Below are 24,970 nucleotides of genomic sequence, written 5' to 3'. Positions count from 1 at the left end.
AAAACAGAAATGGAAAAGGAGGAAAGGTAATGATGGAAAAACGGAAAGAGAAGATAAACAAAATATAAAAGGGCTACGCTGAACTATATGTCTTTAAATATTAATGGAATACATAACCAAATTAAAAGGAAGAAACTACCAAATTTAAATGAATAAATGTATTCCATTAGAAAAAATAACATATTGGTTAAGAAATAATATTGAAATATTCGAACAGGTATAGGAGCCTTACATTAAATACAATAGCGAAAACCTACCGGGGACAAACATTACCTAAGTTGATGGAAGGAGAAGGAAAGAAAAGAATGGACTCAGTAGAATTTCTGGTGTAATTTTGTTGAATGACAACATTGTCTGACTGGCTTAATGCAACCTAGATTGTATACCTAAAATGGATGAGAGGGGGGGTGGGGGGGTGGTTTGGGAGGAAAGGGGGGGGGAGAAAAAGTCACTGTATATGTGTGAAAAGAAATAGTGTATATCATGGCTAATGTGATTTATGGTGTGAAAAATAAAAAAATTAAAAAAAAAAAAAAATGTTGCACTTGTTGGTTAGGTGGCGAACTTTAGAACAAATTTAAGAAATGATGCCTTTCTCCAGTATATTCTTTTGTAATTGAACAATACTATCTAAATGTTTACTTCTTTCAGTCCTCTATTTACTAGACACATTTCATTTAAGGGAGTAAATCTGTGGGAGCAGATCTAAGTAACACTTGTTAACTACACAAAAATGATTCTGGAAACTCTCAGCAAATCAAACAACATTAATGGGAAAGGAACAGGATGGATATTTCAAGTCAACAGCCCTTCATAGTGAAATGGAAAATTGAAGATTGGTTTTAAATTCTCGAGAGTGGGAGGAAAACTGGGAGTGTTTGTACATGGGTGAAGGCAATAGACTACATTGCAAGAGTTAACAATTACTCTAAAATCCAATTGTTAAAAGCAGTTGAGAAAAAGAAAGTGAAATTGAAAGGTAAAGTCACACTCATAGAAAAGGGAGGGAATGAACATGAAGTTATTAAATTCAATAAATGACTTGTTACCCAGACAAAATGTACTGTTGCTTGCATTGCACATTCTTGGAGCAAGATGAGACACGAGACTGAGGATGAAACTGAAATGATAGACTTGAAAGTTCAGGGTTGCTCTTATGGACTGGTTAGAAATGTCCTTTGATACATTCACCCACTTTGCATTTGTTTTTTTCCTAATGTAGATGCCACGACATTGTAAGCACTAAATTGAAAGGAGTGCCAATAAATTGCAAGTACCACACAGAACCATGGATGGTGAGAAGAGGTAAAAGGGTAGTGCTTTAATCTCCTGTTGCATGGTATTGTCATGAGGAGCAGAAGATCAGAGCAAACCAGAAACTTAGAAATTAGGGACAGGAATCCCTAATCTTGGTGCTGCAAAGTTGTAGGATTGGCAAAAGGAATGATGGTCTATTGAGTGTGGAGGTTGATAGTGTAGTAAGTGAAAATGAGGGAAATCCTATCCTCCACTGTGGGAGTCACGTGATGGAGTAGTGGCCTGTAGGGTAAAACCAGCCCTCCAGAAAAAAAGTCAAGGTTTAACAAATATAAAGTATAAGAAATAGAAGATAAATTTGCAGAGAATGGAAAGAAGATGGCACCCAAGAAGGAAAATGTAAAAACAACGGAAAAAAGAAGAAAATTCACCGGAAAAGAAAGAAGAAGACCTTACCTGCACGAAGGAACAGGGAGCCATGGTGGCGAAGAGTGTTGGTGCCGGCCTCGCGGAGTCGCGACTCTCTGACCAGTGGACTGCAAAAATGGCTCTCTGAGCCAAACAAGTGCGCAATCAAAGGTAAAAGGAAACGCCGATGGGAGGGGGCTCAGCCAAGGAGCGGGCAACCATGGTGCGACCAGCTGAGGGACGCCCGACATCAGGGCTCTCAGCTGGAAGATGAGGAAGGTGGCAGGAGAGGGAGTGAGGAACCAGGAGAGGAAGAAAGTCAATGGTGTGAATGGGAAGAGGAGCAGCAGCAGGAGGCGAGGATCACCAACAAGAAACCTGACAAAGTGATACAAGCAACTCATCAGGAGAATCAGAAGAGACACTTACAAAGAAGAGAAGAAGACAAACACAGGTACAGACACAGAAGAAGAAGAAAACCAAGATCTTCACAGAGAAATAGAAGGTAAAACAGATGGACAGAATATAGATAAAGCTTTTTTTGAAGAACAAATGAGAGCATTAAAAGAATGGTTGTCATTAGAATTTAGTGCAATTAAAAGAAAAATGAAAAGAACAGAAGATAAAATGGAAAGTTTAGAGCTGGTCATGACAAATTGGGAAAAGAGTAGAAAACGTGGAAGAACGAGAAACGGCTGTAGAAATGGAAGTGAAAGACTTTTAAGAGAAAAATTGGAAGAAAGTGACAAAACAATTAAAGAGACACAAGAGTTGTTATTTCAGAAAATTGATATGTTGGAAAATTATAGTAGGCGAAACAACATAAAAATAGTGGGCCTGAAGGAGGGTGAAGAAGGCACAGACATGAAGGAATTTATAAAAGGATGGATCCCGAAGGTCCTGGGAACGACAGAAATGCAGAAAGAAATGGAAATAGAAAGGGCACTCAGAGCATTAGCTCCGAAACCACAGGCACATCAAAAACCAAGATCCATCTTGGTAAAATTTTTGAGATATATGACAAGAGAAAATATATTGGAGAGGAATAAAGTTACAGAAGATAATAAACCATTGGAATACAAGGGTTAAAAAATGTTTTTTTTTACCCAGACATAAGTTTTGAACTCTTAAAGAAGGGGAAAGAGTTTAATACAGCAAAATCGATTCTATGGAAAAAAGGTTATAAATTCATGTTAAGACATCCAGCTGTGCTTAAAATATTTATACCTCGGGTGCAAAACAGACTGTCCTCGGATCCGGAGAAAGCACAAGAATTCGCAGAGCGTTTGCAGGATAGAAGGAGAGATGAAGAGATGTAACAAGAATTAAGAAAGGTGATAAAGTATATATATATATATATATATATATATATGTCTTTGGCTTGGCTTCGCGGACGAAGATTTATGGAGGGGGTAAAAAGTTCACGTCAGCTGCAGGCTCGTTTGTGGCTGACCAGTCCGATGCGGGACAGGCAGACACGATTGCAGCGGTTGCAAGGGAAAATTGGTTGGTTGGGGTTGGGTGTTGGGTTTTTCCTCCTTTGCCTTATGTATATGTAAAGAACTAAAGAGGGGAAGGGGGGAAAGGAGAGCTTTGTTATATGTGTAAAAAAAGTTTCTGGTGGGGGTGGGGGAGTGAATAACTCACTGCGAAATCAGTTGACGCTTGCAAGCAAGATCGCAACTCAAATGGAAAGGGAAGTTGTGGTTGCCCGGCAAGGGATAAGGGGCAACTCAGAGAAGAGGCAGAGGCATTTGGGGTTAAGGTAATATTGGGTGTGGGAATAGTTGGAGTATTTTATGTTTTAAATGGGTTGTCATACATTGAGTTTAAAAGGGAAAAACAGATGAAAATGGGAAAAAGGGGGATGGAGGTGTGAGGAAGCAGAAAAGAGGTGTAAACAAGATATAACATGGCCATGTTGAACTATATGACATAAACATTAATGGAGTACATAACCAAATTAAAAGGAAGAGGCTATTAAATTTACTGAAAAAAAAATAGATATAGCATTTGTGCAGGAAACGCATCTAACTGATGTGGAACATAACAAATTAAAGAGAGACTGGGTAGGATGCGTAGCGGCAGCATCATATAATTCAAAAGCTAGAGGTGTAGCCGTATTAACAATAAACATAAGGTTACTCATGATACAGTATAATTGGTTACACAAGTTATATATCACTCCTCAAAAATTAAAAGATTGGGATCTAACATTATCAATAGATGTTTTTGCTGTAAGAAGGAAATGGGGTCAACAATACATACAATTTGGGCATGTATGAAAGTGAATACGTTTTGGAAAGATCTAAATCAGATATTAAATAAAATCACACAAAATAACATACCAAAAAATCCAGAGATTTTTAAAAGTAACATAAGAAGTAATGAATTAGGCCTCAAATTGGATAAAGCGCAAAAAAGATTTATTATGATAGCCTTAGCAGTAGCAAAAAAGTGTAGAATGTTAACTTGGAAAATGGAAGAGACCCTGAGAATACAGCAATGTTACATGGAAATGAATAAATGTATTCCATTGGAAAAAATAACATATAATTTAAAAAATAAAGTCACATTATTTGAACAAATTTGGGAACCATACATGGAACATAACAGAGAGGGCTTGCTTCAGACCTTCACGCCCTAAAATTTTAAGAAGACAAAACGATTTGATTCAGTATGTAAAAACGGATGATGCATTTTTCTTTTTTTATTTTTCATTGTGTGAAGACATTGTTTTATGGTTTTACTGTATGTTGAATATTGGTTTTGGAGGGGGGAGGGAGGGTAGAGGGAAAAAAAGGGAGAAAATGCCACTGTGTATATTTTGGTTTATATGGTTCACAGTGTGAAAAATTAAAAAAAATTATTTAAAAAATCCTATCCTCCACTGTGAGAGCAAAAGTATTTTGGGATTTTGAGGTGCAAGTTCATAGCTCCCTGAAAGTAATAAGGAAGATGTATTGCATGCTTGAATTCATTAATGGGGACACAGTATAAATGTGGTGAACTCAGGTGGCAGCTGTGTAAAACTGATTAGGACATATTTGGAGTATAGTTTGCAGTACTGGTTGCTTTAAAGATGTAGAAGAGATTCACCAAGATGTTGCCTGGGTTCTAGAGCAGTATCTATAAGAGGTTGAGCAAATTTTATTACTTTCACTGGATTGCCTGAGGAAAGAGGCGACCTGATAGCTAGTAAAATAATGGATGGATTAATAGGGATGGCTCGTGTTGCGTGCCAGATTCTAAAGCGTATTGGTTTTAGGTGGAGGGGGAAGGTTAGAAAAGTATCCATTTATGCTAGGTAACTTCTGAACCCTGCTGAGATTAAATATTTTGAACTACAGTGTGCATTTAAATGACTAGCAACAGTTAAATCAAATGGAATTGTGCAGTCAAAATCTATGGAGGATTTTACTTGAACTTATTGGATAGTACCTCAAAAAGAGTCAAGAATATGATTAAAATATTAACAAATCGAAATGATCTTCTTAGAATTCTGCACTCATTAAGTGGCAAAATCAATGGCATATAATTGGGAATCAATTTGTACTGCATTGTTAAGTAATTACAACTTGCAGCTCAAAACTTTTAGAAGCCGCCTAATGATATTGCCCATGTGTAGATTAACAAAAACCCTGGAGTATTGCTTTGGCATTCAACGAACTACAATAATTCTTGATTTTAGACTGTTGAGATGAGTCACGAGGAGATTTGTGATCTGGAACCAAATTGTAAAGGCACTTGAAGTAGTTTCTAAACAATTCAAATGTATTAACAACATCAAAATCAGTTTGATTATACTTTTCTGACCCAATTTCCTTCATTTTCACCCTCCATCACATATGAATATCTATTTCTTCTAAAAGGTTTCTACACTGCATATTTATCTTCTGGCTTGATATCTTCCACACTATCCATTAACTGATTTATCAGGACCATATTCTGCCTCTATATCCCAACTACAATTAGTCCATATTACCCCTTGATTTGAAGTTTGCAGATTCATACATGTTGCATTTGGTTCACCTTTTGTTCTTTCACTTATCTGAACGCTACTAATTTATGAAGATTGTTGTCATAGTTTAAATTTCTGAATTTTAAAACCCCCTTAAACAGTGTCATCTCCCATTGTTTTGTATTCCATTCCGTTGCACTTTGATCAAGTTTAATTGATGAAGTACTTTTGTGGTGATAGATATAGCTTATTTTCTTCATGCTCTGATCCATCTAGATACGACTTGAGCAAAGCTTTACTGACATTGATCACTTAAATCTATTGTACTAATCCATTTTTGTATCCGGTATGTTTAGCTGCCCTGCCATGTCCAAATTTGTGGGCATGGGTTTACTTTTTGTATTTTAATTTTTTTAAAATTTCTGCAACATCAATGTGTACTCTGACAACTCAATTGATACTGTCTTAGATGTGTATAATCTTAATATATACAATGCAAAAGTATTCATCTTTTTTGGTAAGATCATGCTCTCGATCATCTGCTTTCCAACATTTCAACACATTTCATTCAAAATTCTTCCTCTCCCCTCCTTTGGCGCACTAGCCACGGTATTGCAATTCCCCATATCCCAGCCAGTCATCATGAATTGTGAAGCCACGGTTGAAATTTTCTCCACAGTCTATTCCTTACCTCTTGTAGAATTCTTGCCTTACTTTAGCCTGTGATTTCTTTTTAATACCCAGTCACAACATAAATCTCCTATCCCTATATCATATTTGCTTTCTGCCTCCAAAGTGCCTCATTTTGAGTATGTAGTTTGTCGCTGTCGTTCCAATGCTGGGAGGGGCAATGAGGTGTCAGACAATTTTTTTTTTAACTTCTTCAGCTTCAGAAATACTGTATTAGACCTGTGGCCTTCACTGGATTCCAGTCAGTGTTACCTGTTAATTATTGAATTCCATTATCATTTTGATCTGGTCCATCAAATAATATTAATTTATTGCCATTATAAAAGTTTATGTAAATTTATTCATTTATTTAATTCCTGGGATAATTGTCATGTGTTACATCCCTTACAAGAGGAAATGTTAAACAAATCTCAAAGGTTTAAACAAATTTTTTGAACAAGTGAAGATGAACCATCTTTCTACACAGAGATGGAGAATGATAATTTGCTGAGGTGTAAATTATATACTTGCCTTATCTAAACCTGTATGAGGTAAATTGACAGAAATATTCAAGAATGTACTCAAGGTTTCCTTGAAGTGCTCTTAAGTGGAAAGGGGAATGCATGATGGTATTGAAATACAACATCATTTATCAAGAGCACACAATTTCAAATTACCAACTCTATCAGCCTCTCCTTGATCATCATCTATGGAAGAGACTGTAATTCCCATCATTAATCTTATTAGTTATCTCAGAAGCCTCTAAACTGGAATGGAAGCAAGTATCCTTCCTCCCAAGGAGCTCCCTGAGGGGGGAGGATGTGAACGTGGAGTTGCTTCAATGTGCCAACATATTGTTAAAAGCAAGGAATGTCTTTGTAAAATTGCAAAAACCATTCCCACCCAGCACAGGGAGGTTAAATAAAATGATTTCTGAAACAACAGGATAAAAGAACACATATATATTTCTGCAAAATCAACAGAACTGGAAATTTAAGGCCGTTGACCTAGAAAACTTTTGTGACATAAACTTGATTCTGAAGATTGTGCATTAACAGGTAATATTTCTGTGAGATAAAAATTAAAGCATCAGAATTGGTGTAATTTTTATCTCACAGAAATATTACCTGTTAAAATGCACAATCTTCAGAATCAAGTTTATGTCACAAAATTTGTTGTTTTGCAACAGCAGTATTGTGCAGTATAATATACAAAATTGCTATAAATTACAATTCAATAAATACAAAATTTTTTAAAATTAGTTCAAAACCAGGAAAGGTGAGGTAGTGTCCATATGTTCATTGTCTATTCAGAAATCTGATGGTGGAGGGGAAGAAGCTGCTTTTGTAACATTGAGTGTGTGTCTTCAGGCTCCTACACCTTCTTCCTGATTGTGGCAGTGAGCAAAGGGCAAGGTCTCGGTACCAGATAGTGAAGCAACCAGTCAGAATGCTCTCCACGGTACACCTGCAGAAATTTGCAAGTCTTTAGTGACTTACCAAATCTCCTCAAACGCCGAATGAAATATAGTCACTGGTGTGCCTTCTTCATATTGCACCATTAATCTTGAATTAATTCAATCCTTTTATGAAAATGTTTCAACATTAGTTCTGGGTGGAAATTTGTTGCTGTTGTACAATCTTAGCATCCAAATAATTTCAGTAATTATGGAGCTGAAAATAAAAAATGCAGAAGCTGATGTGATTTTAAAAACAATGCTCGAACATTAAGCAGCTCAGGTAGTAACTAAAGAAACAAATGGTTAGCATTTCAGGATGAAAGTGCTTTGTCAGAACTATAAAATTTTGTACATTGAACTTTGTCATCGGTTATGCATGGAACAATTGTTAAATTGAAATGCTTAATAGAAAGGGTTATTTGTAGCAATGATACTATCTGCTTTGGTTAATCAGTTGATAAAATGAAAACATGCTTCTTAGCATGTTTAATGCAAGTACGTTAACAATTCCGCTTTGAACCTCGCACTTTAATAACTGAGTTTGTCAAAAACATCTATTTGGGCAATCTTGAGCCTGAGAACAGAGTATAACAGTGAAATATACTGAACCAACATGTTGACTTGATATGAGATTTAGGACATTTTCATATTTGGGCAATGTTGTGTCATCTCTGAGGTAAGGGGCGGCACAGTTGGGTAGTGGTTAGTGCAACGCCTGTACAACGCCCGGGACCAGGGTTTGAATCCTGCGCTGTAGGATTTCTTATGTAGTATCTGAATTTGGAGTCCATGTGTTCTGTACATAATGGTTGAGGGATGTAGTAAAAATGTGATGTAATTAATTTTAAAATGTATTAAAATAGTACACAAGTTCATACTGCCATTGATTTGCACCCTGATTTGGGTGTGTACCACAATGCACCAAAATGGCTTGCTAAAATATGTTTCTCTATGCATAATCTTTTAAAAACAGGATTTTGGAGAGATATGGACCTGATGCTGCTAGATGAGATTAGTTGGCAAAAACGTGGGCTTAGGAGACTGTTCCTATGCTGTCTTCTTCTATAGCCGAAATGTTGCATAAAAATATGGGACCACTCATTTAAGTCAGAGGTGAGGCAAAAATTTCTCTGAGAATCGTGAGTCCTCAGAATTTTCTTGTCAATGTTAAATTTGATTTTCCTTTATGCAAAGAGATTGCCTGAACAGGCAGGGATTTCCAGCATTCCTCAGATTTGCAACATCCTCAGTTCTGATTTCATAGCCTTTTGTGTCGCTTTCCATTGTTCTCAGTCATATTCCATTTGCATCTCTGGGCAGATTATCTATAATTAACTAGCTTTCATTACCATTTTAAAATCTTGTTTCCCATCCCATCAAACACTCCTATTGTCTCTGCTGTGCAATTTAAGATATGCATGTTTTTAGACAGATTGATGGGTGCTTGGAATGCAATGCCCTGGGTGGTGGTGGAGACATGTACAATAGAATACATTCAGAAGACTTTGAGATAGGCACATTGATGTAAGAAAAATAAAGGGTTATGTGAGGTTGGGAAAAATGAGATTGTGGAGTAGGTTTACATAGATAGGTGCTGAAGGGCCTGTTCTGTGCTGTAATTATTTCCAGAAATTTTTGCATTGACAAATTCAATATTTATGTCAGGTTTGCTGATAACAAAACTGCCAGAGAACAGTGCAACTTCAATATCAAAGCAATTCATGTTATTCCTTTCATTTTGCATTTGAATTATTAGGAAACTCTTCCCAAACAACAAAGCTAGTTCATAAACCTAGCATTTTTGTGCTGTGGATTCACCTCCATAAACTCTATAGACTTTGCTGTACTTGTTCTTGACAGTAAGATTCTTGTTCTAACTCTAAACAACTAGACCAGTCTCTATCCTATATTCTGATTTGGCCTTATTCAGCCAACAGTAGTGTTGTCAGTGAATTTATAGATGCATTTGTGTTCTATGATCAACCTTTTTTAATTCTTACTTTCTCCATAGATGTTGCCTGACCTGGTTCTAATATTTTCTTATCTGAGATGCCTAGTTGCAATACTTTGTTTTGTGATTTACATATCCAATAAAATGATAGCCTTCAAAACTACAGAATTCTGTAAAATCTTAAATGAACACTTGTATGGTTTTAGACCAGTAACTCAACACTTTGACTTTAAATCTCATTTGAATTTCTTTTGTCATTGAACCTCTGTACAATCAATATATTTTTCAGTATCCTTTGAAAATCTATACTTACTAAATTTTAAGCAAAAAAAATCCTAGAAATCTGAAATAAAGACAAGCAAGCTTTTTACACTGAGGTTGGATGAGACAAGAACAAGGGTACATGGCTTAAGTGTGAAAAATGAACATTTAAAATTTTTTTTATTTAAATGCATCATTACAGGGGAAAAAAATGAAATTAATCAGGTATCCATATCCAATGATACAAAAGTGAAATGTTTAAGGGGAAAATTAGGGTGAACTTCAGAGTGTGGAAGGTGCTGCCACCCGAAGAATTGGATGCAGTTTCAATGCTTAAGAGAAATTTGGATTGGTGCAGGATGAGGTGACTCAATGACTATCGTCCGGTATTGATTGTGATGAACTGCTTTGAGAGGTTGTTCATGGGCAGAATTAACATACCTCAATAAAGATCATGACTCTCTGAAATTCGCCTACCATCACAATCACTCCCTGCAGATGCAATCTCACCAGCTCTCTGCTTGGCTCTGCATCAGTCTTAACAACAGCCACATGTACATCAGTCTACTTCAATGACTACAGCTGGGGTTTCAACATTAATGTATCTTCAGTACTGATCAACAAGTTCCAAAACCTGGGCCTCTGCAACTGGAACCTTGGCTTCCTCATTGAAAGACTGCAGTCGGTATGAATCAGAAATGTCTTCTCCTCACTGACAATCAATGCAGGCGCATCTCAACAATATGTGCGTAGCCCACTGCTCTACTCGCTCTACACTTGTGTCTGTGTGGCTAGGCACAAATCAAATGCCGTCTACAAATATGGCGATGTCACCATGGTCATCGGAAGGATCACAGGCAGCAATGAGATAAAGTACAGGAGTGATATAATTGCACTCAAGATAAGCAAAACCCAGGAGAACATGAACCAGTTCTCATTGAGGGGTCAGCAATGGAAGGGTTAAGAATTTAATTTGTGGTGTCAATCTCTCTGAAGATCTGTCCTGTGGCCTCTATGTCAATGCAATCATGAAGAAGACTTGCCAGTGGCTATAATTCATGAGGAGTTTTAATTTGGTAGGTCACCAAACACTTGCAAATTTCTGCAGGTGTACAGTGGAGAGCATTCTGACTGGTTGCATCACTGTCTTGTCTGGACAGTGATGCACAGGACAGAAAAAGACATGAACTCAGCCAGCACCATCATGGGCATTAGTTTTCGTTCCAATGAAGATATCTACAGGATGTGGTATCTTTAGAAAGCAGCCTCAATCATCAAGGATCCTCACCACCCAGGCCATGCCCTTGTCACACTGATACCATCAGGAAAAAGTTACAAGAGCCTGAAAACAAACACTCAGTGGCACAAAAACAGCTTCTTCCTCTCTGCCATTGGATTTCTGAAAAGACAGTGACCCATAGACACTACCTCATGTTCTTTTTGCACAAATTTATTATATTTAAAAATGGAATTTATAGCAATATTTGCACCTGTAAAGCTTCTGCAAAACAATGAATTTCGTGACCTGTTAATGACAATAAATTCTGATTTGGATATATGCATGGGAATAGTATGGAGAGTTTTGGTCCAGGTGCATATTGATAAAACTAGGCAGAAAAATAGTTTTGACATGGTCAAGACTTGCAGTAGGGCCTATTTCTGTGTTGTTGTTCTATGGTTCAAAAAGCAACTAAGGGATGCTGACCTAAATCAGTAACTCCACTCTCCACAGAACACTGCCTGAAGTATTGAGAATTTTCAGTGTTTCCTGCTTTTATTAGTTGTAATTTTCTAGGGCATTAAGAGGACTCGATGGATGCTATATCAAGATGTATTTTAAAGTTATTAGCTTAAGCTGTACTTTAGGTGAACCATTTAAAGAAGATGATGGAGGATGTAACTAACTTATTCTTTCTGACGGTTAATTATTCAGCTCTGTGATAACCTGGTTGCTTCCACATTGTGACATCTGCATGGTCTTACTATAATCTTCCATGAATTTTTTTACAGATTATTCTGTTGACATTTTAGATATTCTGGAGAAATAGAAAATAATTGAAAAAAAAATTATTAAACAAAAACATGATAAAGATTTTTACCTTGCCAAGTTTAAAAGCTTCTCACAGAGGCACAAGACATACAAAGTTGCAGATTCTTTTAGAGAATGGCAAACTGTGTGCTTCTCATGTCTCCATGTTTAAAATCAAACAAGAAAGCTAGCATGTCAGGGAAGTTATCAACTATGTTCCCATTTAATTCTGCAGTTTTCCTACATTGCATTTTTATAACATTCTAGATTTAGCTACCAGAAAGTTTACCTTTAATCTTGTTACTGAGCTACATCATTTTCCATTTCCCATGTTGGTAAATTGTCTCCAATAATGACGACCCTTCTATTTTCCTTTTGTCCTCATTTTAGCTGAAAATGACTTGTAAAGTTTGGGTGAGGGGTGGGTATTAGTTGGGGTTTATATGGGTTTTTAAAAATTTTTTCCTTTATTTTTTGTATATAAGTCAGCATGTTTTTGTAAGTTCTGTAACAGAGTGATTTATGATTTTATTAATTGTCATAATTGTCATGTGTTGATTTTAAATAAAATATTTTTTAAAAAGTGACAATCACTTCAGGGTTATCTTCTGTTCCCTGATTCCTAACTTAATTGGGAAGAATGAGGTTAAATTCTTACTCTTTCTTAAACTTTCTGTCCATTTTTTTATTCTGCAGACTTCAATAACTTCTATGCTTTCCTTCACTTTAGCTTTATTCATACTTTTTCAAACTGTTGAAACCACCCTCCTACCATTTAGTTTAAAGTTAATACACAAAAATGCAGGTCTGCAGTGTCCACTGGAGGCAAAGACCTATAACCAATGTTTTGGGTCTGAGCCCTTCGTGAAAGTACCTTGAGTAAAGAGCAATACACAAATGTACTGGAGTAACTCAGCAGGTCAGACAGCATCCACAGAAAGTAAAGGGTAACCAATGAGCAACAAAGCTTTAATCCTGCTCAAATGAATGAAATGGGATCTCATTTAGACATGTATGATTCTGAGATGAATTGTTCATTTGCAGGGGACACTAGAGCATTTGGGAGACTAGAGCATTTGGGACAGCCAGGCATGGTTTCAGGTTAATGAGTCGGGTACTCTTGACATGTGAAACCTTTTCTTATTTTAAGCTGTGAATCTTAGGAATTCTATCATTGATGACTGGAAGCCTAATCAAGGAGTAGATTTTTGGACCCTGAGAAAGTAGAGATCCAGTAAGTGGGTGGGCTGGTCATGTTCAAGGGTAAAATAGACCACCTACGTTTATATCTATACATATATATATACACATACACACACACACATATATATATATATATCTATATCTCTATAGATATATATCTTCTTTGGCTTGGCTTCGCGGATGAAGATTTATGGAGGGGGTAAAAGTCCACGTCAGCTGCAGGCTCGTTTGTGGCTGACAAGTCCGATGCGGGACAGGCAGACACGGTTGCAGCGGCTGCAGGGGAAAATTGGTTGGTTGGGGTTGGGTGTTGGGTTTTTCCTCCTTTGCCTTTTGTCAGTGAGGTGGGCTCTGCGGTCTTCTTCAAAGGAGGTTGCTGCCCGCCAAACTGTGAGGCGCCAAGATATATCTATATGATATATCCATCATTCAATAAAAATATGGCTGATTCCGTATCCATATCCTGCATGAAAGGACATTGGGTTCTGTCTGGAAACCATGATTCTCTGTCTTGAACGTTCTTTGCAACTGACCCTCCCTCCACTGCATTCTTGCATTAAGAATTTTTAAAGATTCGTTGCCTCCTGGTTGAAGAATTGTCTTCCCATTTCCCACCTTTCATTTCGAGATTCTGGCACAAACGGGAGGACAAGCCATTCCTGCTGAGGCTAAGCCCAGTAAGAACCATGAGACAGACCCTCTCCCATTTTTCTAAACGTGAGAGTATACGTTTGTCTGCAAAGGCTCTCCTTTTGTGACCGACACGCCATCCTAGAAATTAATCGGGCAAACCTGTGCTCCACTCCCTCTATTACCACTCTTTCCTGGAGATGAACGCCCCCCCCCCCTCCTCCCCACCCCACGTTCTAGATTCCAGATGCGGTCTCAGCACTTCCTCGAATTTCTACTGTTTTAATAAAGGCAGGAAACGTAACATTTCAGGATGTCATTCCAGACCTTCAGCAGAAAATGGGCATCTCTCCTGCGCGATGACTTCAGTTGTCAGGCACGAAAGAGAGAGACTGCAATTAGTAACGAATGTAACTATTTCTCAAACCCTCCCTCTCCTTGGGCAGCCTTGCTGGGATGGAGGGCGACTGACTCACACGGGTCGATTGCCCCTTTGTCTATTGTCTGTCCATTATTGCTGGAGCACCGCAGTAAAAATAGAATAGGCTGGGACGAGCTGGAATGACAGGATCGTCCACAGATAAGGCAGGATCTGTGGACGATCTTGTCATTCCGACTCTTCCCAGCGTGTTCCAGTAATAATGGACCCTTTCTCTATTGTGGGTCAGTCGCCCCCCCGCCCCCCCCCCCCCCGCCCCCCCCCCCCCCCGCCCCCCCCCCCCCCCGCCCCCCCCCCCCCCGCCCCCCCCCCCCCCCGCCCCCCCCCCCCCGCCCCCCCCCCCCCCGCCCCCCCCCCCCCGCCCCAGCCAAGCTGCCGAAGGAAAGGTCGGGTTCGAGTAACTAGTTGCATTGGTTACTAATTTACTCACTGTCATTTGCGGTCTCTCTTTGCAGTCATCGCGCAGGAGGGTCCAGCCCGCCCACTAACTCGACCAGACCACGAGTTTTATTCAGTGGAATGTTTTCTTCTTCGTGCGGCCTCGATCATACAGTCCAGCCCGTGTCATCTCCGGGGGGGGCGGGGGGGGGGGGCAAATACCCGGAACCTGGGGCGAGCTGCAGGGCCAAGTCGTCCGTCCGTGGTCCCCAAATGACGCACTGCCCAGCGAGAGCCCGGGCCATTCAAGCGACGGTGCAAAGGACGCCTTGAACGAGACGTGAGGCGTATGCAAAGGACGCCCGGGGTCTTGAATGAGACGTGAGGCGTATGCAAAGGACGCCCGGGGTCTTGAACGGGACGTGAGGCGTATGCAAAGGACGCACGGGGTCTTGAACGGAACGTGAGGCGTATGCAAAGGACGCACGGGGTCTTGAACGAGACGTGAGGCGTATGCAAAGGACGCACGGGGTCTTGAACGAGACGTGAGGCGTATGCAAAGGACGCCCGGGGTCTTGAACAGGACGTGAGGCGTATGCAAAGGACGCACGGGGTCTTGAACGAGACGTGAGGCGTATGCAAATGAAGTCGGGTCGCTGCTCAGTCGACGCGCCCCCGCCTCTCCCCGGCACAACGCTGTCATCATGGCGACGGGCGCCCGCTGAAGAGCCCCTTGGAACCCGCATCCCTCCAGTCACGGCCGCTTTTCCCGCATCCGTCGACGTCCCCGGCTCTTCTCGGATTTATTCTTATTTTGTCCTTGCTTCGTTTGGTTGCTGCTCCGGATGCGGCTCTGACTGCCGATGGCTGAGGTCTCCCCGCCGGCGGCGGAGGGCGGAGGGCGGGCTGCCCGTTCGACGGGGCCGCCGCTCGGCGACGGGGAGCCGCCACCACCGCGTGTGGCCAACGCTCCGGCTGGCGGCGCCGCAGTGAGGGGGGAGCCCGGACCCGGATGCCGCTCCGGCTCGGCGGCGGGGAGGGGTGTGCGCGTCTTAAAGGTACCGTGTGGCGGCGATTCCGTCCGAGCCCTTCTCCAACGAGCCGCTTTTAAATGTTCCGATTAAACTTAATCGTGGGGCCAGAGTTTCCAGATACGACGATTGCAGGGGAACAGAAAACGCCGCGAAGATGCACGGTCGCTCCCCCTTTGATTATTAGAAACTCCTGACTAAATTAAACCCTTTCCCCTGTGTTATTGCATTGAGAATCAACGTCAATTTAATGTGCCCCCCATCCTCTCACTTTTCTGCCTGTCTCCTACCTCGCTTAACCGGCAACCGGCCGAAGGTGCCCGGGAACGGGTTTGTCTGATAGGTGATTTAGACATTGGGGCGGGGCGGGGCGTCTTCAGCATTTTCTGCTGTGTTTCGGATTTTCGCCATCTGCGGGATTTTACCTTTTGCCCTGACTGGAATAATAGCTGGAGGTTGAAAGCTCTCCATTCATGGAATCCGTAAAAGAACAATGGGCTTGTGGGCACTGGTGATTTCAAAGGTTTCTGGGGGCACTATGATGGAATCAGACTATTAATGCTTGGGTTATTGCATTAAAACCAAACAGGTATTTTTTTGGAGTACTTTGAAGATTTATAATACTGTTACTAGTGAATATTCTTTCGATTGAAAGCTTAATTCCTCTCCCCCCCCCACCCCATTGTAATGTTTCCTTGGAAATGAACAAACTTTTAAGTGATCTATATGATCTCTCATGTGGTTGTTACCAAAAAAATTATAGTAGGAGCACTAATGATATAAAGTTAGCTGAAAGTTTCGATATCTGCAGCTTTCCCTGCGCAATGACAGTAGATAGCATTGCTGACCGGCAGCTAGAGTGATCTGGATTGGATCCTCACCTTGGGTGCAGTCTTGTGTGGAGATTACAAGGGGACTTAATGGCATGTAAAAGATAATCAAACTCGTGGGACAACTGGAAGATTAAGAGGGGAAGAGGACTGTTGAGATTATTTATTGACAGTTGCCTTGAAATGTCCAGTTATTGCTTGGATCTAATCTATTGTGTCACAACTGCAGAAAAGAAATGCTGAGCACTCTGAAATGCACCTTTACTGTCCTTGTAAAAAGTAAGGTGCTTTGCATTTATTTCAATATAGGTCAATTACTTTTAACCTGAACGAATGCTGTCACATGTTTCTCGAATTTTGGGGATTTAAGTTCAGTAGAATGATCTGAATTGTTAAATAATATGCTGTAATAAAATTTCTCCGCGTGTAACATTAACACTTCAATTTTGCTAGAGTGGTTAGATTTATTGTAGCGGTTATAGTTGATAAATTGATGTATTTGAAGAATACATGGCATTTAGTTTTTGAGCCTTAAAGAGAACGATGTAGGATATTTTGCCTGGATAATTTTTCCCTTTCTAAAATGATGGTTTTAACCCAATTTAGGGTTAAAGCAATTTTCTCTGAATTGAAAGTACTTTGAGATTCTTAAAAACTAATTTGATTCTGCTGATGAGCCTTTGTTGTTGTTAATGAATTTTTGGAGTCCATATTATTTTTTGATTCCTCGCAAGATTTTACCTTTCCCCCAGTAAGCTTTCTTTTAAAGAAATCAGTTTTTCTGAAAAAACTTTCTGAGAAAAGGTTCCTTTTAATGTTACGGAATGACACATTAAAAATATAATATACATGGTGTACTTCAACTTTTATCTGCTACGAGACCAACCAAGAGTTGCCATGAGCATTGCCTGGTGCCCCAAACAATAGGAGAAAAAGAAGCAAAAAAGTCTCTTCAGGGACACTGAGTGTTTGTAGATTCCCCCCCCCCCCCCCCCCCCCACTCCTGCAGCCCCTATAGCTGCATAGATTCCAATTCAAACCGTTGACAACCTGAGCTCCAGATCCAAATCTCCAAGACAATCAGGAAGCTTTCAGCGCATGAGGCCCTTCAGGAGCCCTTCTTCCCCTCAGCATCTTCTTAAATCCTGATTTTGGTATCTGGTTCCTGTGAGCCAGTGTTCTACAGCCTGGTGTGAGTCCTTTGACCTGCAGCCTGTGTTTGTCCTTCAGCTGCTGATCCTCTTGCTGGCCAACTGCCAAGGTCACCGTCCTGTAAGGTAATCTCAGATGTTTCTTCTCAGCGTTGATGGTGGTCGGGGGGGGGGGGTGGATATTTTCCCCGTTTCTGGTCCTCTCCCCTCATGTTACACTCTCTAGCGTAGATTGGGCACAAACCCAATGGTTGCAGTATTTTTTTAAAAAATGATCTCTTTTAACAGGCCATTTGAAGCCTGTATGGAGCTGTCAGCATTAAAGCTGGGTGGTAAGATCTGCGGAGCAGTACTCTGCTCCCTGTTCTCCCTGGTCTGTGGCAGTGCTGTGATTAGAGCAGCACCATGTTTGTACTACAGTATATTGTTCAGTAAGTATTTTAAAGTTCAGCTTGGCTTTCATACCTTTTATTACACATGTATAATCTAGTTATCTGTCTACATACTGAAAGCTTCATGAATTTTCCATGTCAATCTGAACTTTCAGTTCTTCAAAAAAGTGTCTCTTGAAACATTGACTGGTCATTTTTCTCCATGGATCCTGCCTGACCCACTGAGTTCCTCTGAGTCCTTATTGTTTTGAATGCAAGTAACCTGTTTACTCATTTACACCGATGTTATGATAAAATTTATCCATTTTTCTTTTTGTAGAGAAACATGAAGCGCAATGCCAGTAGGAGTTGCCTTGGAAAGAAGAGTACTTTGGGTTTACGAGAGAGAGAGTGGCTCAAAGGTGACATTAGAAGAGGTTGCTTATATGTTCATGGAAAGGAGATGGTACTGGCCAATTCTTCCTCTGCATCTTCAGGTACATCACTCTTATCCAGTTCTTCATCTGGCTCAGATCTTCAGCTGGTACTCTGCAGCACTGAAACGACAACAGCTGAGCTGTGTACTCAGGATGGTGATGATTTGTACCTGCAGCTCCATGGAGACTTCATCAGGTAGGAAAAAAAAATAGTATTGTGTGTTTGCAATTATCTTACTAAATTTTATCATGTATATTTTCATAGCCTTAAATGGCAGCTGTTTATTTGGAGGAATCCATGATAACATTTGGGCAGCGAATCATTTTGTGGAGTTCAGAGTTTTTTGACAAGGAAAGTGAAATTGGTGGAAGAGAAGTTCATCTAACCATTTTTAAAATAACCATTTTCAATTGCTTCATCGATAATCCTTTTGTAATTCTTCAGGAAATGAAATAGACCATACCTGCAATAAGCAGGACAGCCAATGAGAGCCAGCTCTCATTGAACCAATAATGATAAGAGCCATAGAACACAGAAACAAGCCAGTCATCGCAACTTATCCATCTGACCAAGTTGCCTATCCAGTTTGATTTCATTTGCCTGTGTTTGTCCTCTATCTCGTGAAACATTCACTGTTCACGTATTTGTCAGTTAGGTGTTGCAATTGCATCTTGCTTCTGCAGCTTCCCTGCCAGCTCATTTCCATATATGACCCCCGCACCCCTCCGATGTGTGGGGGGGAGGGTAGGGGGGTGGGGAAAACCCTTTCAGGTCTCTTTGAAATCTTTCCCCTTTTATCTTAAATGTGTGCCCTCTAGTTTTAGACTTTCCTATCTTGTGGCAAAGATTATGACTATTCACCTTAACTCTGCTCCTCAAGATCTTCCATGTATCTACAAGGTCACCCCTCTGCCTCCTACACTCCAGGAGTAAACCCCCAGTCTATCCAGTCTTGTAACTCATGCCCTCCAATCCTGGTAACATCTGTGTGAATTTATTTGCACTTTTTCAAGCAGAGTGACCAAAGCTGCACAAAAAAAGCCAAATGTTATCTTACTGAGCAGTATCTCCAAATGTGGCCATTCAAACATCTTGTACAGCTAAGGGTTTCTACAATGCAGTACATACAATAATGTTCATTGTATTCTAGCTGCTTAACTATGTTTCCTGCAGAGATATCTTTAGGTTTATTTTTAATGTTTCTTCCCTAATATTTTTTGCCTTCACTATTGCTTCTTGAATATTGATTGCATTAAATCAGGTGATTTTTTTTTCTCTCTGCTTTCTTTATTACTGAAATATATCAAAATCAATTGAGCTTGGACTGAAGTCCTGCTCTGAAATATAAATTATATGGATATTGAACTGTTTAATCTCAGTGAAATGATATCCATGTTGGTTTATAGGGTTCATGATTGTCCAAATTGCATACTGGTATCTGTTAGTCTGTTTTGGTCTCTGTGACTCAGAGTTGGGAATAAGGCATTGCTTTAAATTCTATTCTTGGTTTGTTTATTTTTTTTACAACATCAAAATATTGTTTTCTGATTCTGCTCTTCTAAACATAAAGTCATATTGCCAAATAATAGCTTTGTTTTGAAACACCTGATCTTGGTTGTCCATTCAACCATCTTGATGATGTTAGCTCACTGCAGAGTTCCCATCCCCTCAACTAGTTTACTTGACATGTTCAGATTTTAATCATCTCCTTGTTTATCATCAGTTTTCCCTCCTTAACTTGGCTATTTTTCAAATCATTTTGTTTACTGTTGCTTTTCTTATCTTGTCCTATCCATGCTCAAGGTACTTTAGTCTTGTTCCAAAGTTCTATTTGCATGTTATTGCACATAAGAAAAAGTCCTTTTGTTATGAGAGATTGTTTGAATTCTGTTTTCATTCAGTCTATTTGTTCATAATTGGTGTTCAATTATACAATTATTTAAGGCTAATACAGAATGCAAATTAAATCATGATGAACTGTATAACAGGAGATACAAAACATAGTTATACATAATGTGTATGTCATTGTTTTTAGAAATGTGACTAATTTAATTTTTTTTAAATTTAAACATACAGCACAGTAACTGGCCCTTAAGGCCCACGAGCCCCTGCCACCCAGTTACACCCAATTAACTTGCACCCACCCCCCCCCCCCCCAGTATGTTTTTATGAACTGTGGGAGCAAACCGGAGCACGCGGAGGAAACCCACACAGACACAGGGATAACGTACAAACTCCTTACAGGTGGTGTGGGATTTGAACCATGGCCCTGGTCACTGGCACTGTAACATTGTAGTGCTAACTGCTAAACTAACTGAATTAGTGCTCCCCTTAATTAACGAAAACCTTTGAGTGGAAAATGCAATCTTATCACGAAATGGAGTGTGATATCTAAGAAGAAAATAAATGTTATAAATGCTAGATATTTTCAAAGGTATTATTTAAAGTATAGAATCAAATTCTCCATGGTGGTAAAGGATATAATTTTGTAACACAGATCAAATGAGTCATAATGCAGTCAGATTCAGGAAAAATGTACATCTTTCTTCTTTACTTTTGGTCTTACTCCAATGTTTACCAGGGAGTGTACTCCCTCCTTGTGTGCCTCCTCTCCCCCCACCCAATTCCTTTTCTAAAATAATGTAACCATTGACTTGCTTGAATTTTTTTTTAGGCTCTTAAATAACAGTTTCACAGCATTTCTTTTAAATGTTCAAGAGTACCTATGCATTGTTTTGTTTGTGAATCTGACATTTTTAATTTGTAACTAGATGTTCATTTGGACCTTCTTTAGTATGCATGATATCAAACAATAATCAAAGCTTTCCTGTTGTGAAATGATTTATTTTGAAACATGTAGCTGTTGAATCAGTGCAAAGAAATTGTAAATATAGGATTAAACTTCAAGAAAGTACATTAAATTGTGGGTCACTGAAGGAAGAAACTTAAAACTTGTTCATGTGAAATTATAAAGTGATTATCTGATACAATGACATTGAAGTCCAGTCAAAATGTACAATATCTGCAGATGTGCATTTTTAAAAATGGATTTCAGGAACACTGCCTTCGGTGTCATTAATCCATTTGGTGTGTTTATTGCTTGTAATATCTAGTTTTGCAGGATAAATGTTAACTGGCAGTTGGTAATCTGTAGCAATGAGCATAGGAACAGAAGAATTTGGACCAGGGATCAGTCTTCAAACTTCTGGCTGATCTTCTGCCTTGGCTTCCCACAGTTTCGCCACATAGATTCTCTTAATATCCAAAAATGAACAATGTCTATGCCTCCATACTCTTCCAAAGAAGAGAATTCGAAAAATCTACTACCCTTTGAGTAAAGAGATTTATTCCTGTTTTCATTCTAAATGACTTGGCCCTTATTCTGTGACCCTCGTCCTGATTCCCCAGTTCAAGTTAATGTCACTTGTACCAAGAAGCAGTGATGGAGGTTGTTTTGTGAGTCATTCAGTTGAACATCTCATACACAGTACAATAAGTAAGGCACAGTACAAAAGTTCAGTTACAGAGTAAGATGGTATGGGCCAAAGGCAATATATCTTTACCCTCATGAAATTCATTCAAGAGCCTGATAACAGTGGGGGAAAAAAATCTGTCCTTGAACCTGGTGTGCAGGTAATCATACTAGTAAATCATCCCCCTGACTGGTGGGGATTGAAGAGAGTATAGCCAGGATCGGATGTTGGCTAGTTTTCCAAGGCAGCAGGAATTGTAGATGGAGGAGAGGGTGGCATGTGTGTTAGCCTGAGCTACATTCACAATCTTCTGCAGTCCAAGCTTTCTTACCATACCATTTAGTAATGCATCCTGATGTTTTTAATGGTGCCCTTGTAGAAATTGTTATGGGATGCAGGCAATAAACCATATTTCCTCAGGCTTCTGAGGAGGATGAGGCACTGATGTGCTTTCTTGTTCATTGCATTGACAAAGGTGGACCAAATCAAGGAACTTAAAGGTGTCCCCTATCTTCACCTCAGTGCCATTGAAACAGACCAAGGAGTGAGAAATCTATAACCAGCTCCTTAGTTTTGCTGACATTGGGGAAGAGGTTGTTGTCCTGGCACTGAGCCACTGGTCACTCTCTCTCCTTTCTGTACTCTGACCTGTTATTAGAGATTGTGGCAAAAATGGCCATTTCAACTACAAATTTTTAGATGGAGTTGGAGCTGTGTTTGGCCATGGAGTTATGGGTATACAGGGAGTATAGCAGGAGGATGATGACACAGCTTTGTTGGAGCCCTATGGTGTTGAGGATAATCATGGAGGAGTTGCTGTCACCAGTCCACACTGATTGTGGCCTGCAGGATAGGTCATGGATCCAATTGTAGGGGGGGTGCTGAGTCTAAGGTCACAAAGTTTAGGAATATGTTTGTTTGATACTATTGTGTTGAAGGGTAATCTATAGTCAATAAATTGTCAAGATGTTCCAAGTCTGAGATAGCGCCTCCAGGTGAGATCTATTGAAAGCTGGTTATAATTGCAGTGAGATGTCTTTATTCTTGTACTTAAATTCTTTTTAGTATAGGCCAACACTACTTTGCTAATTGCTCAAGCAATAATTATTCAGCTACATGTTAAGTGATGTATTTATCTGAGAGGTATTGATGAAATTTTAATGGTGAAGGTCCGAATTTGTGGAGTTTTGTTGATTTATCATTAATTGATACATCTAACCAGATAACTTTAAATGGAATATTTTTCAAAGCCATTATTTAGGTTGTCTTTTAGATAGACTTTTCAAAGTCCTAACTTTACTGACCTATATTTCTGACTGAGAGGAACCAGGATTTGTATTTGGTTGTCAGAATATTGACAGGTTTTGAGACTGTCCTTCAGAATCTTCTGTCCTCTATAAGGCTCTTGAGGCATGGCATGTCTTTTGTTAAATAATTCAAGAAGTCTGGCTGAGTAATTGCTGTTCCAGCAAAATAAAACCTGATTGAGGGTATTTGAAAGAGGAGAAATACAACATGTTTTTTAATAATAGCGAGGGTGCTAGCTGATTCCAGTATCCATTTTGCTCCTTCACTAAATGGCCATATTTCAGTGGAGTCAATATAACAGGGTATTTATGCATAGACTTTGAGGGACAAAGTGGCTTAGCTTTCTCCTGCCTTCAACCTATGCGCACATGATAACCCACAAAGGCTAGAAATACTGAAATCACATTTTCATTATTGCAAATATGCAGGGAAGAACCTACCAAAGGAGATCTGAAATACTAATTTACAGTGTCTATTGGGGAGCAGTTTATCAGCAATTGATGAGGCTAGCTAGACATTCTCTTTTTGTTTGTTCATCCTTGTGTTTTGTACACCTTTCTGTCTAATAAGTACTCTGATAATTCACCTCGAAGACAAACAACATTAAAATCATTAAATTCAGTAATTTCATTAATCTTGACACAATGACTAGAAGAGTAAAATTTATCCCTCCATCTCTTGCCTGTTCATGTGCTTGTCTAAATGCCTCTCAAGTGTATCCTGTCATTTTCTCTGGCAACATAATCTAGGCACCTCCGTTTACGTTTTAAAAAAAAAGTCTTACAAATCTTCTTTCAACCTTCTCACTCTCATCCTAAAAATCTATGGCGTTGGCATTCAAACTTTCCACCCTGGGAAATAGAGTCTATCTACCCCATTTATGTCTCTTCAGCTTCTGAATTTCCAGAGTAAACAATCTAAGTTTGTCCAACCTCTTTTTATAACTCATGCTCTCCAATGCAAGCAACATCCTGGTGAACTTTTTTTTGCACCCTATTCAAAGGCTAGGCATCCTTCCTGTAATGCAGCAACCAGAACTACACACTGTAATCCAGCGGTGGCTGAACCAAAGTTTTATGCAGCTGTCACACGAGTTCCCATCTTTGATGCTGAACACCTAACCAGTAAAAGCAAGTATTCTGTCTTTACCACCTTATCAACTTGTATTAGTACTTTGAGTGAGCTATGGGCTTGCACCCCAAGATCACTTGATACATTAATGCTCCTGCCATTTATTATATAGTTTGCTCTACAATCTTGCGTTTTGTATTTTGACAAAGGGCTCTGGCTCGAAACATCAGCCATATCTTTTCTCCCAATGATGCTACTCAACCTGGTGAGTTCCTCCAGCAGATTGTGTTTAGCTTACCATTCTAGTATCTAGTTTCTCCAGTAGCCTCCATATTGTTCATCCATGACTTTTGATATGTACGCAGAGGCACGTACTATTCCACTCTGTGTCTGATGAAGTTGGCAACAACTTTGTCACATTCGTTCAAATCTGAAGATGAATCCTTGAACGTGGTCCAATCCACCAATTTAAAGCAGTCCTGCAGGTGTTCCTCCACCTCCCTTGACTATACTTTCACCGTCAAAATGGTGCTGCCAGAGCTGCTGTAATGGCAGTGCTGTCACTAGTGAGGACTTGCAGAGGGTGATAAGAGGAGACACAACGCTACCAACGGCCATAGCCTATTAAAGGAGCCAAGTGTAGCTTGTTTTA

General features: G+C 39.6%; 1 protein-coding gene and 1 long non-coding RNA gene across 5 annotated transcripts in view; one reads left to right on the top strand and one right to left on the bottom strand.

Moving 5' to 3' along the window:
- Positions 1 to 4,392: 4,392 nt before the first annotated feature.
- On the bottom strand, positions 4,393 to 15,657 carry LOC138744932 (uncharacterized). Its single transcript, XR_011345877.1, has 2 exons — positions 14,698 to 15,657; positions 4,393 to 7,968 (listed from the first exon to the last, which is right to left on the bottom strand). It is a non-coding gene; the product is annotated as an uncharacterized lncRNA (long non-coding RNA).
- The window catches only part of phlpp2 (PH domain and leucine rich repeat protein phosphatase 2), an 89,042-nt gene continuing 79,339 nt past the window's right edge, over positions 15,268 to 24,970 (top strand). For 3 of the 4 annotated variants that reach the window (XR_011345875.1, XM_069901800.1, XM_069901797.1), the window contains exons 1-2: positions 15,268 to 15,703; positions 18,369 to 18,661. Coding sequence is in view for 3 of the 4 variants with exons in the window: in XM_069901800.1 (XP_069757901.1) it covers positions 15,509 to 15,703; positions 18,369 to 18,661 (488 nt within the window). In the remaining variant the exon portion in view is untranslated. Of the gene's footprint in view, positions 15,704 to 16,116; positions 16,266 to 18,368; positions 18,662 to 24,970 lie in introns of those variants that run through there. The other variant, XM_069901798.1, reaches the window with a different exon arrangement.

Source organism: Narcine bancroftii, chromosome 10, assembly GCF_036971445.1.
Source record: "Narcine bancroftii isolate sNarBan1 chromosome 10, sNarBan1.hap1, whole genome shotgun sequence".
In the NCBI taxonomy this organism is placed as follows: Eukaryota; Metazoa; Chordata; class Chondrichthyes; order Torpediniformes; family Narcinidae; genus Narcine; species Narcine bancroftii.
Note: the sequence above shows the minus strand (reverse complement) of the source record. Positions and strands in the feature narration are given on the sequence as shown.